This window comes from Typopeltis vanoorti, chromosome 8 (genome assembly GCF_054136105.1).
Source record: "Typopeltis vanoorti isolate ZY-2024b chromosome 8, IOZ_Tvanoo_1.0, whole genome shotgun sequence".
Lineage (NCBI taxonomy): Eukaryota > Metazoa > Arthropoda > Arachnida > Uropygi > Thelyphonidae > Typopeltis > Typopeltis vanoorti.
The window spans coordinates 34,834,000-34,855,920 of record NC_143556.1 but is presented as its reverse complement, the minus strand read 5'-3'; the positions used below and the strand labels follow the sequence as shown (position 1 = coordinate 34,855,920).

General features: G+C 33.5%; 1 protein-coding gene across 2 annotated transcripts in view; it reads right to left on the bottom strand.

Moving 5' to 3' along the window:
* Window positions 1–21,921, bottom strand: part of LOC150103921 (phosphatidylserine lipase ABHD16A) — a 304,831-nt gene that overhangs the window by 169,869 nt on the left and 113,041 nt on the right. For both annotated transcript variants that reach the window (XM_090396602.1, XM_090396603.1), the window contains one exon: window positions 13,559–13,632. In XM_090396602.1, the coding sequence (XP_090252728.1) occupies window positions 13,559–13,632 (74 nt within the window). The remainder of the gene's footprint in view (window positions 1–13,558; window positions 13,633–21,921) is intronic.

Sequence of the window (21,921 nt, the reverse complement as noted above, 5' to 3'; positions counted from 1 at the left end):
TCTAAGATGAAACTCACACACTTCTCTGTACAGAAATATTAAGGTTGGAATAATCTTACCGATAATCTTTTCTTCTTCATTTACTTATACGTAAACACTTTTTATAACTGTAAACACTTTGAACAGTAAACAGCACTCATTAAAATAATTCTTCTAAGCAATAACTGAATTAATCATCGGTCACAATACACATAAACAAACGTTGTTGCATAAAGTGCTACCGATCACTCATGAAATAAAGCAATACAATAATTCCTTAACTTTAGGTTTTATATGCACAGTTGTTCATCCCTCCGGCATTCAATTAATTCTTTAAGCACTATACTTCTGAATGCAACTATCGTTAAACTTCAATTTTCACAGCCTCTACTTATTCTCTATGCTTCAAGTAGACTATACTTCAAGGTTCCGTATGTTTTTGAAAGGTCGGCGCTGAAACTTAATCTCAACTCAAGTGTCTCTAGTCTATTTAATAGTCTCTCAGCCTTTTTTTCGTAGCTATAATTGTTGTTCTACAACTTATTAGCTAACCGCCTCTCGACTAGTAGACTTTATTTAGCTGCTTGAGTGATTTGCCGACTCGCTATTACCGCACTGTGATTTTCGAATGCCGAATGCTCCGATTCCAACCTGATGCCAATCTCTCTCTTATAAATCTCTAATGCTCTCCCTTTTCCAGCGTTCCTCGTTTTTTATATCCGTTTTTCCCGCCTAAATTCTTCTCGTGATCTCTTTCTAAAACTCTTTTCAATAAACCTTACGTGGTGTTCCAAAACGTGCTTGCTCACTTACATACGTTTCCATGACAACAAAACAAAATATAATAAAATTGAGCTATTACATAACGTTAAACTTTACAAACAGGAATAAATAGAGAATATTTACATTTCAAATAATGCGCAGTTAAATTATCAAATACAAGTTCTTATAATATTAACATAGTAATAATTAAAATAGCTTAATAATATTTAATACACTTTTCATTATTAATACATATATCTTGATTAAATAATTAAATATTAGACAAAATTAAGGTAGTTATATGAATATTAATTTATAAAATAAGTTGTTTACATTAAATAATATTTAAAAGTCTAGCCTTTGTGATGGAAGATCATGTTGGATTCTGAAGCAAATAATAATTACTCTAATCTCTACATAATCAGAATCCAACAATAGGGCTCTTTGTAAGTTGGGAGTAATGTTGGGTTTCACTATTATTTTGCTATTTATAATGTTGTTTATTTTTTGGAACATTGTGTCTCTGTTTGGGTCATTTCCAAGTTTCGCTTGGACTTTAATAATGATATCTTTTTTCAGTACATATTTAGGGGATATCGCGAAGTTAAGTCCTTTGTTTAGGATGGTGATTTTGTTGGGTGTGAGGATGTGGTGTATCAGATTTTTGATGGAGTTGTCATGTGTGGGTCGTGAGGCAGTGGTGTCTGAAGGATTGGGAACAGTATGTGTTATGTATTTTGTGCCTGTTAAGGCAAACCATTTTAAAACCAATTTAAACCAATTTAAAAATATAAATAATTTGGCTAAAAAGGAAACAGTTGCAATTAGTGTGATTCGATTGTACATGTCCCGATTATCCTAAGGTGCCATCATATTGGTTATTTGACATTAATTTATTTCTTTTAAGGAATTTGGAGAATATTTAGAGTAGAACAAATTTGTAGCTTTTAAGAGTTGTTAAATTTTAGTTTAAACAGTAAACGGTTAAGTCTCTAAGCTAAAATTACTATTTCCTTTAAAAAAAAAGTACTGAATCAGGGCTTTATATCCATAACATTCCACCATTCTACAGTCGTTAAACACACAAAAAAAATTCTTAACAGCAAAAACAAACTCGGAAAAGATTGCCAAATAGAAAGATTTCAATTTTAGCTGACTTTCTTACATTTAATGACAACATGTATAAACAAATAAAGAAGATACTCACTATAGCAAACACCATTACAAAATGATGCACTATAATGAATTAAAGAAATGTCCCAACCTATCTAACAGATCTGGTAAAGATTGGTGTATGAGATAAGTTCAGGAGGCCATAGTTGCCTAACTGAATGTGTACATCTTTTTCTGGTATTTATTTCCTAGGAATAGAATGGAGAAGGGTCCAGTCTTTTTTTCTCCCCTAAATTCAGTACACTGAACCTTGCATCAAGACTATTCCTCTGGTCTCCAAGGATGTGTTATAACGACCATCTACTGTATAATGCCTTTACTCAAACCTACCAATCTGACTGACAGAAATTAAGTGATGCGGATGATGTGATTTATGGTGAAATAACCTTGTGCAATTAATAGCCTAATAGGCCAGTTGAATGGACAAGTTTTAACTTTGATAGTTACAACAAACACACAGAAAGCGATTAAAAACAATTTTAGCACCTTCATTACAAATAACCTTTGCTCAACAAGATACAAGTTAATAACTCCCACTCTTATACACTCCAGACTTTTACAAGTGAAAGAATCGATGAACTATATTTCCAATGCATCTTGGCATCAAAATGGTAACTCATATGATTACCCAGCCATAAAAAAAAAAAGTGATAATCACAATGGTTAGATGTTTAAGGAATACGAAGGTGCAATAGAATTCAAAACATGGAGAACATGAAACAGAAGTGATGTGGACTGAATGTGTGCCATCCATATTCGTGGAAATTTTTGGTATCACCATTTATTGTTTAGTTAATAGCCAGTTAATCATAATATCAAAATAATAGATAGCTAATCAAAATTTTACAGCTTCCTTAAATTTGTGTTCATATCAAGTTTTAGTATGATGTAAGGAACAAGCTCTTTTCCAATCAATTTGGTTATAGTGTTAAGAGTGTGATCAGAGAAGCCCCTTTTAACAAAATATAAATGCGATATGTCGTTTATGTCCCCCCCCCCCCCCCCCCCCGATTTGGAATCATATGTCTGGTTCACCAATATAAGTTACAGGAGCACTGGATTAGTATACCTTAGGGAGCACTGTGGGGGTGGGGATATGAAAATGTATTAGGACAGAAGGTGTTGAATATGTTTTTCAATTTTGTTAGGGAATTTAAGGGTAACACTATTTTTTTTTCTCTAATATCCCTGTAATGTACAGAATGGGGTGGGTTTTACTGTAATCTACATTATTTCCAAAATCAAAGTAATTATCAGATACCTAGAATATCTTCAGTTTTCATGTCATATTTATCATCTGATTCTTTTTATAGCACTCCTTCCTCCATTTCTAAGTTTTCTTCAATAACTTCCACAACATTTTGCCACCTTCTTGATATTTCTCTTCTACATTCTAACCAAAGCCTTCTGCTTTTATGCATTACTTTGATTTCTTATATTTTTCTCTGTTCTCTCAGAACATGGTTTATATTGGTCATGGAGACTTTCGACCAATAAGTATAATTATAAAATAATACAAACTGGATTTTATACTGATCATAAATATAGAAAGATAATGAAACTAACTAGTTTTTGCCACTAGCACTTGTGACTTTCTTTGCTATTAAAGTTGCATAAAAATAAATACAATAAAAGAAAACATGAACTATAACATTACTAAAAAACAAAACAATGTGGAAATGTGGTACAAGTTGTCTTTTTTTGTTCAGCATTGTGTGCAGATAGCTGGCTGAAAAGTATCAAAAAGATCTGATATGCAATTTCCAAATATCACACATGATTAATCTTGGTTCCTGTTAAGCATGTCTTGTGAAAAGATGACCATAGTAGATTCTTCTATGTTGCAAGCAGTAAAGTTACCTTCTGTGTAAAGCATAGAGCTCTTAGTCCACTCAATATTGTGGTGGGTGTGTGGGAAAATGAAAACCAGAATCCTGACATTCAGTATAGGACTTCAGTTTCTATCCCTTACAATGGCAGACTTTCTATCAAGAATGCTTATCTCCTCACAGCTCAATGGCATTAGAGTGGCTTTCAAGCCCATTTTGACTGTAGGGTTTACTGCAATCATCTAAAGACTACAACCCCTTCTGCAACACATCCTGGGGTCTATAATATCCCATGCTCATGTGGTCCTTCTTACACAGGTCAGACATCTGGAAGTTTTGAAATAAGACAGAAAAACATATTGCAGACATCAATAACAGAGAAGACAATTTGGGACTGCCCCCCCCCACACACACATACTGCAACATTGAGTAGAATAAGAGCGCCATGCCTTACACAGAAAACTTTACTGCTAACAACATTAAAGAATCTATGATAGTCATCTTTTCACAAGACACACTTAATAGGAACCAAGAATTAATATTTCATAATATTTGGAAATCACTTATCAGATCTTTCTGTATGTCAGACTTCAACTTTTCAGTCAACTATCTGCACACAATGCTGAACAAAAGCTAACTCGTACCATGACTCATGTATTTTCGTTTTCAGCTTATATTGTAATGGTTCCTACATGATTTATTTTTTAATAATGTTACAGTTCATGTTTGCCTTTATTGTATTTAATTTTATGTAATTTTAATCCAGAAGAAACTAGTTGGCTTAATTATTTTTATGTATTTAGGAACAAAATAAAACCCACTTTATTTTAAAACATATTGATTTACTTACTAGGAACTTTGGTTTTTTTTTTTTTTTTCCCCTCCCACTGACTGTCTCTTCTTCCTGAGTCTACCACGAGTTCTGATTTCAATGAGTGTTTTGATTTGCTAATGAATCACCAACGTTTGATTCTTGTCTCTGAACTCTATTTTTTTCCTGCATAATATTTGTATATTTGGTTCTACAGTTCACCTATGCAAGAAGCCAGACCGATTCTTTTTAAAAACCTACTTACACACCTCTTTTTAATATGATATTTGATTTTATCCTGCTCAAAACTAAATGGTGATCACTTCCTATTTCAAATTCCTCATATACTCATGTTCCAAAACAGCATGAAAATATCACCTTCAATAACAACACAGTGAACAAGACTTTACTTGTATTCTCTTCATGTGAATTTGTGCACATCTTTATGCTGGACCATGGTGTTAATAATGACTAGTCCATATCCTGAATAGAATGCCAACAGGTATTGACCTTTATTATTAGCATTGTTCTTTTCTCCAAATTTTCACGACATTTCTGAATAACATTTCTGAATATCATTAAAACATATCATGAATATCATTTCTGAATATTCATTTTCTACTCAGTTGTTAAGATCCCCAACTTTTCTGACCTCCTGCAGATATGGGTGGAGATGGTTGGCTAATGGATCACTGTAGTGTTCACTATTCAGTGCTTATGGGATGATAACCAATGAAATAGTCTTTATTTGAGTTGTAAGTAAGCAGTTAGAATTGAATGAAGATGGTTTAATGTCAAATCGGTGTCAGACGTGTATATATTATCCCCTATGTTACTCATTATCTATATGAGTGACATTATGAAGAAAAGTGGTATTAAACCTGATATCAAAATTGGAGATGTTAATCTCAGCTCTTTACTTTATGCAGATGATATTATACTTCTAATAAATCTGGTACACGTCTGCAAGATTATCTGACTAAATTGAATAACTGTTGTAACAGATATGGTATGAAAGTCAGCAATAACAAGACAAAGACAATGAAAACACCGCATTATGAATGGAGAACCTATAGAACAAGTAAAACATATCAGCTACCTAGGCACAATTTTAGTGAAGATGGTAAATTAAATATAGAAATAGACAACAGAATCAACAAAGCTGTTATGGTAGGAAGTCAAATGAATAAATTTATATGGAATAAGAGAGAAATTTGTCAAAACGCTAAATTAGATGTATACAAGAGTGTTCAAACCATGTTTTAACTTATGGATCTGAGAGCTGGGTTAGAAATAAAATACTTGACCAAAGACTAGAGACCACAGATATGAGAGTCCTGAGAAAGATTAGGGGTAATCTTTGGATTAGGGGACATCAGTGGTAATATCATATTAAAAAACAAGGATATTAGGAAAGAATTTGACATTGTTAGCATCCAGAAATGTGTTAGTAGAGCTAATCTCAGGTATGGTCACTTAAACAGAAAGGGAGAGGAAAGATTAGCAAAACAAGTGTTCTCTGCCAGGTTGGCAGGAGAAAGACCCAAAGGAAGACCAAGATGTAGGTGAATTGATACATTAAAAAGTGCCTTAGAAGACAGAAATATAAGATCTGATAATGTTGGAGTCTTGACAGGTAACCGATTGATTTGGAGGAAAATTATAGATAGGAAGTTAGTAATGATGTAAGTTTTTCGTGCAGTACTATCATATCCTGTACACCCTTGAGGGTACATGTCAGGAATCTGATGATGATAAACATGTAAATACAGTTGACCCTCGAAGAACGTGGGTTTGAACTGGGTCCACTTATATGTGGCTTTTTTTTTTTTTTTGAATAAATATATTGAAAATTTTTTTGGAGATTTTGACAATTTGAAAAACTCATAGACGAACTGCATAGTTTATAAATATCCTCAAGGGCTCACTTTAGTGAGTATGAAAGTGGCAAACCCGAGGTACCTGATACTGGACCATGCCTTACTTCACGTAATATACATCTGTTATATTATCTATAGACTTGTCCCTCCCCTTTTTTTTCTTTCTTTCTTTTCTTCTTGCTCCCCCCAATGCTATTAGAGTAGAGGGCTAAGAGTGAATCTTTTCTATTTTACTATTTCATTTCATCTTATTCGTTCTTTCAAACTTCCTCCAGTGCCATCTGTACTCCAGAAGAGCAGCCACATAGGCATCTGTCTCCATGTTAGGAACAGCCTTTTAAAATGCTGTCAGAAGCAGAAAAATATCATTTCCCAAGACATTCAGTATGGGAAATTAGACCATCAATCTCCCAAATGCTACAAAGAAGACAGAAAGGCTGTACTGCCCAAGGACAAATGGGGCAAAGACCGGATCTGATCAATTCTTCCCTACAATATGACGGTACTGCCTTCTACCACCCTTGGATGGTAGAATCCAATGAAGCAGAGAAAACAATTCAACAGAACAATAAATTCACAAACAAGATAAAATACCATAAAAGGAAATACTACTCTCTAACTTTAATAACATATAAGTTAAGAACACTGGGAACTCAGGACAGAATAGAAGAACTTAAAAATAAACTGAGCAAGATAAAGTGGAACATTATTAGACTATCAGAAGTTAAAAGAAAAGAGGGAAAACTCTCACACTACATTCAGGCAATACACTTTATTGGAAAGGACCAGAAAATTCAAGATCAAAAGGAGTTGGCGTTCTTGTAAGCAAATGAATTTCAAATAGAATATCCACCTATAAAGGTTTATCTGATAGAGTAGCTTTTATCAAATTAAAAATTAATGAGAGATCATATATCAAAATAACACAGGTTTATAGCCCAAAAAGCAAAATTGATGACGAAATGGAAATATTTTATGAAGATGTCAAAAAAGCAATAGATGAAGACAATTGTCAATATACTATAGTAATGGGAGATTTTAACTAGAAATTGGGAATTAAGAGGGATGATAATGAAACATAAATATCCAGGAATGCATTAGCAGAGCTAATCTCAGGTGGTATGGTCACTTAAACAGAATGGGCTGCCAACCTGGCAGAGAACAGAAAGTGTTCTCTGCCAGGTTGGCAGCAAAACGACCCAGAAGAAGACCAAGATATAGGTGGATTGATACGGTACAAAGTGCCTTAGACGACAGAAATATAAGATCTGATAATGTTGGAGTCTTGACAAGTAACAGACTGATTTGGAGGAAAATTGTAGATAGGAAGTTAGTAATGATGTAATTTTTTTCATGTAGTACTATCATATCCTGTACACCCCTTGAGGGTACATGGCAGGAATTTGATGATGATGATTATAATGAAACATGTGTAGGGAAATATGGATCAGCTTTTGGAATGAAAGGGGAGACATGCTGATGAACTTCTTGCAACTGATTAACTTCAAAGCTATGAATATCTTCTTCAAGAAGAGACCCAACAGAAGATGGACTTGTTTGAGCCCAAATAGTACAACAAAAAATGAAATAGATTTCATACTGTCTTCAAGCACTCATGTTTTCAGGGATGTTAGTGTTTTAAACTATATTGGCATCACCTCTGATCACAGAATGGTGAGAGGGAAAATAGAAATACCAGTGAAAGCTGAGAGCTGTATAGCAAAAAAGAAAAAATATAAAAGCTGAAACACTTTACACAAACAGGGATAAGAAACTTAAAGAAAATATACAAGTTTCAATGTGACGGAGCACCACCACATTGGAACCTCCAAGTTCGTCGGTTTCTAAATGAAACATTGCGTCAGCATTGGATTGGACACACAAGACCCCACGACTTGGCATTATACTCTTGACCTCCAAGATCTCCAGACATCACACCTTGTGACTTCTTTTTATGAGGATACATAAAAGACTGTGTTTATGTTCCTCCATTACCCGCTACTTGGATGAGCTCAGAACCAGAATCACGGCTGCAGTAAATTCCGTGACAGAAGACACTCTCAGACATGTTTGGGATGAATTCAGCTATCGGCTTGATGTTGTCCGTGCAGCAGGTGGAGGGCACATTGAGCATTTGTATTTGTGGTGAGTGAAACTTGAGGCCTTACTTCATACTTGGTAATTTATTTTGTAACCATACCACATTTTCATTATTAAATATAACTATTTAAAATCGGGTCATTCTTTTTGAAACACCCTGTATATCAAATACATTCATGCAGTTAGCCGAGTGGCTTTGCACTTCACAACCATATGCCTGGGGAAGGAGTGTCCTAGGTTCGATTCCCATCGACGATGTGAAGAGCTTAAGGATTTTCCTCAGCCATAGCCAAGTTAGCCGGTCTTGGGCGTGGACAGCAGGGTTTTTCTTGCCAGTTTATCTGAGGTTTTTCATCCGGCAAGTAGGCAAACCAGACCCGTGAACACACAGGCTACAGTCATAAAAATATGGCAAGGAAGGGGGCAACAGGAAACCACCTTGTGTCACTATCTTCCTAGTAATCAGCTGCAACCCTCTCAAAGAAAGGAAGCCACAAGATCAATATCAAATACAGGAATAAGCATTGACCAGGAAGAAGAAAAAATAAGAAATATTCTTATTGAATCTGCACAACATTTAAAAGAAAACAAAAGGAGCTGGACCAAGAAACTATCAGAAAAAACAATAAACCTTATTGAAAAGAGAAAACAATTGATTGCAGAAGGGAAAAGAGGAACTACTGAAATAACATTAATAAATAAGGTAATAAGGATAAATATAAAAGAAGATATTAAAAAAAGAAAGGTTGATATGATCAAAAAATCATTGATGAAAATGGAAACCTCAGAATTCTATGAAATAACCTTTCATTTGGAAAAAAGAATATTATTATATCTCTTGAAGACCAAAATGGAAGAAAATTATTTAGCATACCAGAAATCACAGAATTCAAGCAAAAAATTTCTACATGAATCTGTATAAAAGTGAAGATAGAAAGAAAATTTCAGAATCAACAGAAAAAAATAGATTAGAAAAATAGAACAATGGAGATATACCTCCATTGGAAATCGTTGAAATGAAAAAGCATTAAAACAAATGAAAAACAACAGAGCCACTGTGGAGGATGGTTTAATAATACAGATGATTAAAGAAGGTGGGAATATTCTAAAACAAGAATTGAAAATCCTGTTCAATAGATGCATCGAAAAAAGGAGAAACATCCCAAATATGGAATAATGCAAACATTATTTTACTGCATAAAAAAAAAACGAAGAAAATTAAAATTAAAACTACAGACCTATTAGTTTTTTATCTCACATTTATAAGATTTTCACTAGAATTATAACCAACAGATTAGAAAGAAGACTTGATTCAATACAATCTTCTGAACAAGCTGGTTTCAGAAAGAACTTCAGTACAATAGATCATATGCAATCAATAAACCTGCTTATTGAAAAATGCAATGGATAAAACCTTTCTCTTCATATAGCATTTCAAACAAGAATTGAAAATCCTGTTCAATAAATGCATCGAAAAAAGGAGAAACATCCCAAATATGGAATAATGCAAACATTATTTTACTGCATAAAAAAAATGAAGAAAATTAAAATTAAAACTACAGACCTATTAGTTTTTTATCTCACATTTATAAGATTTTCACTAGAATTATAACCAACAGATTAGAAAGAAGACTTGATTCAATACAATCCTCTGAACAAGCTGGTTTCAGAAAGAACTTCAGTACAATAGATCATATGCAATCAATAAACCTGCTTATTGAAAAATGCAATGGATAAAACCTTTCTCTTCATATAGCCTTCATAGATTTTAAGAAAGCTTTCTTAAAATCTATGAAGGCTATATCTAGTATAGATATAGCCTTCATAGATTACATCAGTACTACATCAATACTAGAAGCTCTTGGAGATTATGGCATTGAAAAACATAATAAAATATATTTATGGAAATATTACATCAAATATCATTCTTAATGAAATAAGCAAAAAATTTCACATAAATCAAGGAATAAGGCAAGGAGATACCATTTCTCCCAAACTCTTCACATTAACACTACAACATATGTTGAGCAATTTCAAATGGTCCAATAAAGGAGTCAGTATTAATGGAAGTAAATTAAAATTTACTTCCATTAATACTGACCTAAGATTTGCAGATTAGATTCTTAATATTATAAACAATGTGAAGGATTTAAAAGAAATGATAGAAGATCTAAGAACAAAATCATTAGAAATCATAGGATTATACATTAATTCTGAGAAAACCAAATTAACGATAAACTGAAAAGGATATGATGAAAGACACAACATTATTAAGGTAAACAACAAAGAAATTGAAATAGTAGATGAGTATGTATACTGAGGAAAATTGTTAACAATGAAGAAACAAGCAGTCATGGAAGAAGTGAAAAGAAGAATAGGAATGGGATGAGCAGCTTTTGGAAAATTGAAGAGATTTTTAAACAACAAAATAAAACCTGAGAACAGAGAAAGACTGTTCAATCAGTGTGTACTGCCAGCTATGACATATGGAGCAGAAACCTGGCCAATAAAACGAAAATAATAGATAAAATGCAAAAAAAAAAACAGAAAGAAGACTGGAAAGATGTCTGCTAAACACAAGACTCAGAGATAAATCAAAAATGAAGAAATTAGAGCTAAAACAAAATTTTTAGATATTGTAGAAAACATCCTTCAAAAGAAATGGAAATGGGCGGGACACATCGCAAGACTCAAGGACAATAGATGGACAAAAGTTTTACTGGATGGCGGCCATATGAAGGTAAACAATCAGCTGGAAGACCTCAAAGAAGATGGTCAGACAATATATAAGAAAAACAATTAGAACTTTTGGCACAAGCTCGGGATAGAAACAGATGGAGAGGATTGGGAGACACCTATTGCCAGAAGTGGCTATAAAAAGAGTTAAAAGAAGATGTCATGAATGCATAAAATATATGTAAATACTAGCCTATTTTATCATTTACTACCATAAAATATACACACGTTGATTATAAAAAGTTAAAATTTATCAAAACGTATGCACACAAACACTTACAGACCATACATGGCCATTCGCAGTTGAAAGAAATATAAACAAACGTGATGATGCAGTATTAAATCATAACTGCATAAAATAACTGTTATTAATTAGATAAATTAATTAATTAGCATAAAAATTATAACAATTTATTCATTAGTATATAGACTAGACTACCACGAATCAGTTGTATCGATTGCACTAGACTACCATAAAGCAATCATACTACTGCTGCTTCCTCGTTATGAATGTACATGTGTGGTCTGAAAAGTTCTTGGTGTAACAATGAAAAAACAAATTTATAATTTCAAAACTATTCTTATTTTTCAACATAATCTCCCTTAAGACTAATACGTTTATGCCAGCAATGCACCAGTGCCATTATCCCATCCTTGTAGTGGTTCTTAGTAAGATTTGCAAAATACCACCTCTTGATTCGAAGAAAAACACTGACCAGCGAGGAAGAGTTTTAGTCTTGGGAAGAGATAGAAGTCAGAGGGAGCCAAATCTGGGGAATAGGTTGGATGTTCCAACAATTCATAGTGCAGATCCCTTAATTTTCTCATTGCCAAAACACCTTTGTGGGTAGGTGCATTGTCCTGATGAAAGATGATTTTTTCCTTCTGCAAACCGGTCTTTTCTCATGAATTTTTTTGTCTACTCTGGTTAAAAGATGAATAATATTCCCTGGTTATTGTTTTAGCCTTTTCAAGATAATTATTAAACAAAATGCCTTTAGTATCCCAAAACACTGATGCCATGACCTTTCCTGCTTATGGAACGAACTTTGTCTTCTTTGGAGCTGAACAACTGGCTTCTGTCCACTGTTTTGACTGCTGTTTGGATTCTGGTGAATAATGGTGAATCCAAGTCTCATCCATAGTAATAAATTGATGCACAAAATCAGTTTTATTCTTATTAAAACACTTCAAGCACTGTTCAGAGATTTTTCATGTAAGTGCGCTTCTGATATACACAGCACCCATCTTGCACAAAGCTTTTTCATTTGCAATTCTTCATGCAACATATATATCCTACAGGTTCTTTTGAAATGCCTATAGTCTCAGCAATTTCATCCACTTTGACTCACCGGTCATCCAATACCATATCATGCTCCGATCAATTGATTTCTGGTGTTGTTACATTTTGGACGTCCTTCACGTGGATCATCTTCAAGGCTGGTATGGCCGCGTTTAAACTCGGCAGCCCATTTCTGAATTGTCGAAAACGAAGGAGAAGAGTGCCATAAACTTTTATGAACTTTGAATGAATTTCTTTTGAAGTTAAACCGTCCAAAGCCGTACAAAGAATTTTATAACCGCACGATACTCAATTTTATCCATTTCAAGGGATACAGACAACACTTTTGCTTCAGACAGCTGTATAAAAAAACTACTTGATAGAATGACTTGCAATTTCCCATGAATGCTTCTGACAGATGTACCAACTTAGGAATAATAAAAAAAAAAAATCTTGCCAATAATGTTGCCATTTATGGTTGAATCCGAGAACTTTTCAGACCAGCCACGTATGAATCGTTATACCTCTAAATCAATATGATTTCTTTTTCACATTAACATTATCTTCATTTTTGATGTCTAATGTTAGTAATATGTATAAAATCTACAGTGTTTTGTATCATATAAGACAATATTGATGTTGGTACTGACAGACATACAATTCACCTTGTAAACAGATGAAGTAAACTTATGATATTGATAAATACAGAGCAATATTGTAAATGTATTTTCACTTCCTTATGATTTATTTTAATAACATTGTCTTTTCTTCAGCTTACTTTATTGTAATGAATACATACCTTACAAACTATGTATTAATCAACTGTTTGTGTTATCGGTAAGGCTTCGGTCAATAGCGAGCTATTAGTACTTAAGTGTTTGGGGAGTCAAAAGTTATATGCAGATTTTCGAACAACGCACAGGTCGGTACCCCTAACCCAGGTGTTGTTCAAGGGTCAACTGTATAAATAATAAGAGAAATAATTAATATGGAATAATGCAATTACCAAGAGTTGCTTGCAATAATTTGACAGCACCTGGATAAACCATCCTGCGTCCAAAAGTATGCATCACCATGTAACTGAAATAAACAATATAAAATTATACTGCAGTATTATAATTAAAATGGATTTAAATATATTATCATATGTAATGGCATATTTAGAATACAATTTTCTTCAGAGTTCATTTTTCTAAAAACAAAAATAAAGTATAATAACTAATCTAAATGGAATATAATATCTATTTTGTAAGTCACTAAATTTGAAAGACACAATCTTTTTAAACTCTTTCAGTCATGTTAAATGTATTTCATATGTGCAATACATCTAAATCGAGTTTTCTATCTACATTTGCAAATAAAGAAATCTGAAACATAACAGATCTCCCTATGCAGTTTGAGAAAATAACATGTATTTTTCATTGTAATACAGAGATTTCACTTTATTTTTCAAATTTCATATTTTAATCTTCTATTCAGTTATTATTTTCCTAATGAATTAAACAATGTTTATTAAAGAGTGCATCATTATATAATTAAAGAAAAAGAGACTAAGTTGCTTGTGTTGCCTTCTGGCAACATGCAGTTCCATGATGTCAGACTACCAGAAGAAAGGCTGTTACAGATTTGACTTTAGTTGGCATCTAGAAGAACTCCTTTCTGGTCTTTTTTCCCCCCAGAATGATTTCCCCAGCCAGTTGATCTCTGGCATAAGAAAGCAGTTTCCTTTCTGGAAACTCAGGTTATAACACAACTTAGAAAAATCAATTACAGAGCTCACATAATTTCAAGCAAACAATCATATACCATTTAGGGTTTAGAATTTTAAGATGGTGGCCATTGTCTGCTGTGCTCTCACCTCAATGATGCAAAATTACCACTAAATGCAAGTTCAGCTATTGCTGATGGCTAAGGATGGAGATCAGCAGTCCATCAATTTCCAAAAGACAGAGGGCTAAAGAAGCATTACCTATGGTGAATAAGACAGGCAGATAGCTCTATGGGGAATAAGACAGGTGATTTATTTCATTTATTTATAAAGAGACTAAGCAAAATCAAGTATTTCACAAGATAAGAGGAAAGATTAAAGGATTCATTACCTTAACTTGGAAAACATTGTAAACAGAGTGTATGGAGTTTTTTCACTTGGTTATGAAGTAAATGTGAATTATCTTCAGGATATACTACTTGTATATAGAAGTTGCTCGTGAAGCTTGAATTGCTTTAGTCCCATAATACAAAGTACACTTCTTGCATATATATATTGCTATGAATTATAGGAAATCACTACCCCAGATTGGGTTTGTCCTTCATTGAGGTCTCTTCAGTGGGAGCTAGTCCCAGGAAGATACTGAGGTTAACTGACAACTATTCTGGCATGATGGATTGATTGAACCTGTGGTTCCCTTATTCCTTCTTCAAATCTGCAAAGAAATTGTTAGATTAAGGGTGATTATTAAGCAACTGGCTCACCCATTGTGTGCTATTGGTAATAAGCTTGTATATTCTTAAAAAAGTAGGAAATTCTTGAGCTGCCTTTGTATCTGAAAATGCCTGTTTGTAACTTGCTGCTTCTCAAGTGATATGTATGCTATGTAGGTAACTACACTATCCATTAAATCAGCCCCTCGGAAATTGTAAATGTTTCTGATGCTTCTCCTATTTGTTCTTGAATGTGTAAAAACATTTCTTGCCTTTTCAATTATTAGTGACTTAAGGACATGTTACACTGAGTTTGATCATCCATTCAAGTGCAAAACCTTTTTCCATTTCTTTAAGGATACGACTATCTGAATGGGTCATTCTTGTGCTGAAAATTTTTAAGTTGTAGTTACAGATCTTACTTTGCCTTCTTCATAGCTGTTCTTATAATATATGTTGCTGAGTTTCAAGAAGCATCTATATCAACTTGACATTCACCTGTTTCTGGCTGCCTTTACACTTCCAATTTTATATCTGAGAAATCCTTTTTCTCTGATTTTTCACTTTCACTATTTTTTCTAGACATTATGACTTAAAAATAAAGGAAATTATTATTTTTTTGCCATACTATCTATGTATGGCTAAAAACATGACAATGCATTTAGCAACTGAAAGGGTGTACAGTATGTCATACCAAGACCATCAAATTACTCAGAGAGTCAGTATATTTAGTATTATCATTTGAAGTTGAGAATTCAGGGAATAATGTACCATTATGTAGTGTTATTGCTTGGAGGTGATGAGTTTGGCCAGTATGGGAATTACTGTTTTACAAGGTGTTTACATCAAGTGATATAACAAAATAACATTGAATAGGATAGTGAACTGGTGTATTACTGAATTATGTAAATTTACATTTATCACTAGCTTCTTATCAATAGTTTTATTCCAAATTAATCTATTATTTGTCAAATCTCCAATACCCTCTTAGTCATCATCTGGGTAATAGCCCAGATGTTGACCTAACCATTCTTCTATTCTCTTGATGTGATTTATGTGACTATATCAGCTTGATTATCTCTGTAGATAAATTTCTACAACACTAATGATGTCAATTTTGTCTCATATATTCATTTTTAATATGATTCAATCACTGATGTGATCTGTTTAATTCTAGTTCTTTTTATTTCTTAGAAATGTCATACATATCCAGTCTTTGATCACAGGTTTTATTTTTAAACAATTCTCAGATCTATTAATTGGTTTAAACTCTCTTGCATCCTTCTAGTTTAATGTTTTGGCAAATTTTTTTTCTCTCTTATTTCATACAAGACATTTCTCAATGTCTTCATTTTTTTTGTATTTTTTCTAACTAGTTATTAATCCTCTGTTGGTATAAATTTCTTATACTTGAATCATTTAGTAGTCTTACTTTGTAATTAGATTTTGTTTCTCTAGTACAACTTTAAATAGTGGGTTCCTGCCATATTGTTTTTTTTTCCCTTCACCTTATTCTATGTTTCTAAGTTTGATTTGCCATATTCATTAAAAACGGTGTCTAAATAACTGAAATATTTTTCATATTTTGTTGAGTTCCATTGAGAATGCAGTCAGTTTTTCATATTTTTGTTTATTTTTATAGTTTGTCTTTTTAATAGCTGATCATTATGAATAATTATGGAAGCACACTACACTGTTATAGAATTTACTTTAATTAGATTAAAATAAAATTTGTTTTGACATTTATAATCAATGTCATCCTCAGGAACACACACACACACACACACACACACACACACACACACACACACACACACACATGGAATGCTAAGAATTTGACAAGCTGCAGCATCTGCGCATCTGTTTAAAGGTGCCCGTATTTGTGACTGCACACCCAGGCTATTAACATGAATGTGATGCAATGTTTATGCAACGAAATATCTCCTCTTCATGAGCATTAGTATATTATGTTTAATTTTAGGAATCATGCAAAGCCAGCAAACAATTAGTGGAGTCTTTAACAGGAATAAATGCAAGCATAATCATACCCTGAATATCTGCCCCTGATATGTGTGTGTGTGTGTGTGTGTGTGTATATATATATGTATATATATATATAAAATGAATAAAATATAAAAAAATAAAAATAAAAATAAATAAACCAAATACATTAGTAACCACTAGATCACAAGCTACATTGGTACACACTACAATGGGTTCAATTCAGTATTACTCATCAATCTTTGACCATAGCTTGTCCTCTGGTGGAAAACAGAACGAAAGCATATATCAAGCATAGCATGCCCATTTAGATTGGATGTGCTGTCATGTGGCTTATGCAACCGGCACTACAAAATTCACATGAATTGACCATATGGTTGCATTTTTATTCACGTATGAAAGTTTTGAGAGTACACAACACACCAGCCCACATCTTAATTGGTCCAGTGCAATTAATTGTCGGATATCTTAGAATACTCTAATTTATCAATTAATATAATTTTAAATATGGAAAGCATAAAAGTTAAATGAACAGTAGCTATGTTTTGCATGTGTTGTTTATGTGAAAAGCACAAAGGGTTTATGCCTCCTGGTGAGATTAGATTATCATTAGCAAATACTAAAGTGAAACATTGATAATTTGAATTTTGATACGATTTTTAAATACAGCCATATAATACTCACAGAAATTAGAAATAGTAATCACTTTGGAAATTATTATTTTTCTGGATTGAATCAAAGAAAGGCTGAAATAACTCATTTTACTTACTTATTATACAAAGGTTCCAACCTCATTCAACTATAATCATACAATCAGTGAAAGCTCTGGCAGAAAATGGAACATTCAATACATCATCAACACGGTTTCCCATTGTAAATGTGGGCAAAAAGGTTATATATTATTTATAGAAAATGATAAATATATATTAAAAACTTGTCTGTATCAGTGTCATAAACATGTCACACATGCAAAACAAATGAAATTCAGAAAACAAAAACAGCAACTCACGACAAATGACAATGTTCGATTAGATTGCTTCACACAAGAAACAATCACAGCCACTAACGACTTCTGGGTACTTTGTCTCAGCGTATACCTTGCCTCACTTTCTGGGCTGTTTAAAATTACTGGAATGCTAAGAATTTGAAAAGCTGCAGCATCTGCACATGTTTAAAGATGTCCATATTTGTGACTGCACACCCAAGCTATTAACATGAATGTGATGCAATGTTTATGCAACGAAATGTCTCCTCTTCATGAGCATTAGTATATTATGTTTAATTTTAGGAATCATGCAAAGCCAGCAAACAATTAGTGGAGTCTTTAACAGGAATAAATGCAAGAATAATCACACCCTGAATATCTGTCTCTGATATGTGTGCGTGTGTGTGTGTATATATATATATATCTATATATATATATATACACACACACACACAAAATGAATAAAATATAAAAAAATAAAAATAAAAACAAATAAAACAAATACATTAGTAACCATGGATGTTTTACCAGTTTCCTATATTCTTGTTATTTTAAAGTTCTGCTTGTTGTCTGAGAGTCACTAGATCATTATCAAATTAAATTTCTATTCTGGTATCCAATATGTGGATTAATAATGCTTGAACAATTGTCAGAGTTCTTTTTCTGAAAAGTATGTGGGTTGTAGATGAATCATGCAAACCCTTGGGACTTTTGTGCCAACATTTTTGTTGAGATTTGGTTGGTTAATAAGCACTTCACAGGCTTCCTCGAATATATATATTCATACCAGATTTTTGTCCAATGTGAGAATTAGGAGTCTTTCTAGTCAATCCTGTAGCAAGTTTGAATGCATGTCAAAAAAGCCCGCTTTTCCATAATGAAGGAACATAGACGTGTCATTTGTGTTCTTTTCGTTTTTGAGATTATTTGTCTTGTTTCTCCCATGTAGGGTAGGTTACAAATGCATCGGATCTGGTATACCCCTGGGTGGGGGAAAGAAAGGGATGGAATCTTTAGAAGAGCAGAGTATATATATATTCGTGGTTTAAAAGTGGTCTCAGTGTAGTATTTTGCAGTGTATTGTCTGTTCTTTTTATAAGAGATGGCTATGGCCTTATTGTAATGTTCATTAGTTTTAGGTTGTATTTTCGCAAACGATTGCAAATGTATCTTGTCATATCCATTTTTTTATTTTTTTTATAAATACTTTATTTCAAATTCATTTTCCAGAGCCTGTTCATCATAGCAAATTGTTAGGATCCTGTTTTGAGGGTGCTAATTACACCTAATTTTCGTGTAGGGTGATGGTATGAGTCATTATTTATGTACTGGCCTGTGTGTGTTTGTAAATTTACAATAAATAGCGAATAATAGATAGCCTGAGGGAAGATGTGTAACAAGAGCTCATTGCTCAAAATGTTCAATATAAAAGTCAGCTATAGGAGGGAAAGTGGGGAGCACATAACCTTTTACCTTCTTTTTTTGTAAGCAGTAGTGACTTTTATCTACATGAAATAAACTGAACAGGGCATGATCCAGAAACAAATGTGCCTCAAAAGAGAAGAACTGTATCAATGATTGGAACATTTGTAAAAAGGACAGTTACATCCAAATTGACTAATAAATCTTAATTATTGAGTGTTGCATCATTCATTTCATTTATGAAGTGTTGCATGTAAATTTGTGTGTCAGGCATGGGGACGGGGTGACCAAAATCTCGAGGGTTACTGCTAATTTCTTGACTAAATTATAATTAGGGCTCAATTCCTTTGATTATTGGCTATAAATATTGTGAGAATACAGTTTCTAACTGGTCATATCTTTACTAACTCATACCGCCGCCACCACCACCCTAAACATGGTGTTTAGGGTGGTGGTGGCAGAAAAACTACATGTAGGAAGTTTTTCCCCACTTGTTTAGACTATAATAAATTTAGTTTAATCCTTTATCCAAGTGTCAGCAAACAAAGTTTGCACCTTAAGTATCTTCAGGACTGAGACAACTCGTGGTAAAGGTGGACCAAGCTCTCATCACTCCTACTCTTAGTATCTCTCATAATGCAAGGCACATCTCTTTGCAGACATGTATAATGCTATGCATTAAGGGAAGGGCCACTACCCATACCGGTTTCGACCTTTATCAAGGTCTTGTCAGTGGGAGTCAGACCCAGAGGTGGTGATACCAAGGTGGAAGCAATGGAGAAGTCATATTTATCTATATGAGCTGCCAAAAGGTGTCTCACCTTATTATTAAATTACTCTGGATTTAGAGAAAGATGTTGGAAGCTTTTTTCCACCTTGGTATCACCACCTCTGGGTCTGGCTCCCACTGACGAGACCTCAATAAAGGTCAAAACCAGTATGGGTAGTGGCCCTTCCCTAATGCATAGCATTATACATGTCCACAAGGTGATGTGCCTTGTGGACATGTCCACCTTTACCACAAGTTGCCTCAGTCCTGAAGATACTTCAGGTGCAAACTTTGTTTGCTTACACTTGGATAAAGGATTAAACTAAATTTATTAAAAACTACATGTAAGTGGCACCCTCAAAAACAGAGCCCTAACAATTTGCTGTGATGATTTGGCTCCGAAAAGTGAATTTGAAATAATAAACAAAATGTTTATAAAAATGGCTATGACAAGAAAACAGTCTATAAAGGTCCTCACAAAAATAAACTAAAAATAAAAAAGTTTACAATACGGCCATAGCCATTCCTTATATATGGAGAATATCTGAAAGAATAGGCAATACACTATAAAAATGCAACATTAAGACCACTTTTAAAACCACCAAAAATAAAAAATTATACCCTGCTCTTCTGAAGATTCCATTCCTTCCCTTCCTTAACCAGGTGTATACCAGATCTGTTGGGATACAACAAGAAACATCCCAAAATGGAAAGAACCCTAACAACACATCAAGTTCTTTCATTATAAAAAAGCAGGTTTTTCTGATCATGCATAAACTTGCCAAATGATTGACCAGAAAGGCATCCAGTGCTTACATTACACAAAAACCTAGTACAAATATATATTTAAGGAAGCCTGAAGGCTTATTAACAACCAAATCTCAACAAAAATGGTGTAAAAGTCCCAAGGATTTGGATAGCTCAACTACACCTCGCATACCAGTCAGAAAAAGAACTAGAAAAATTTTTCAAGCAGGATTAACCCACAAAAACATCTTTCGACATCTGCATGGGAGTAAATTCCATCTCCAGAAACTCCATTAGGACATGGTTGAGAGATAGCGTCTTTGTATCTGCCATATGTATTTAAAAAAGGAACAGCTAAGCACCAGTTGATCCTTTGTCAGCTGACTCTCTCTGTAATAACAGGAAAAATTCCTCAGACTTTACTAGAATTTTGTGGAACCATAAACACAAATAAAGTCATGATATTTTATGTGTCAACTGGTATACCTCCATCTCTTTTTCACTAGTGCTTCTTATGTCGATAGTAACTATCTTCAAGCGTTAAATTTGAGATTGTTGCAGTAGATGAGTTTCACTGTTCACCTTATTTCCTGACGATAACAGTGAGGACTTGGTTTGATCAGGAGACAATTCAGCATGACATGTTCATTTGGCACAATCATATTTATCTGTGGCGTAAAGCAATACAGAATTCAATTTGCTTAGCTCAGTCACATATTGCAGATCATCTGCACAGTATCCAGGTGGATACCTAATAATGAGGCCCACCTTCACAAGAAATCTAGCCTTTGCATTCCTTACTAGTTATATGCAGGTCCCCCTCTCAGTTTAGCTTTGAATCCATATACAGGGTGTTCGGGATAAATTTGACATATTTATAATTAATTATATTTTTCCGTAAGTTACATGTATTAACACACACTTCTCTTCATTTAAAAGGTTGGACCCTTCTTCATTCATATACAAGATGTCAGAAAGGATGGATAGCTGGAACCCACCTGAATCATGGAAGAGAATAACTTGT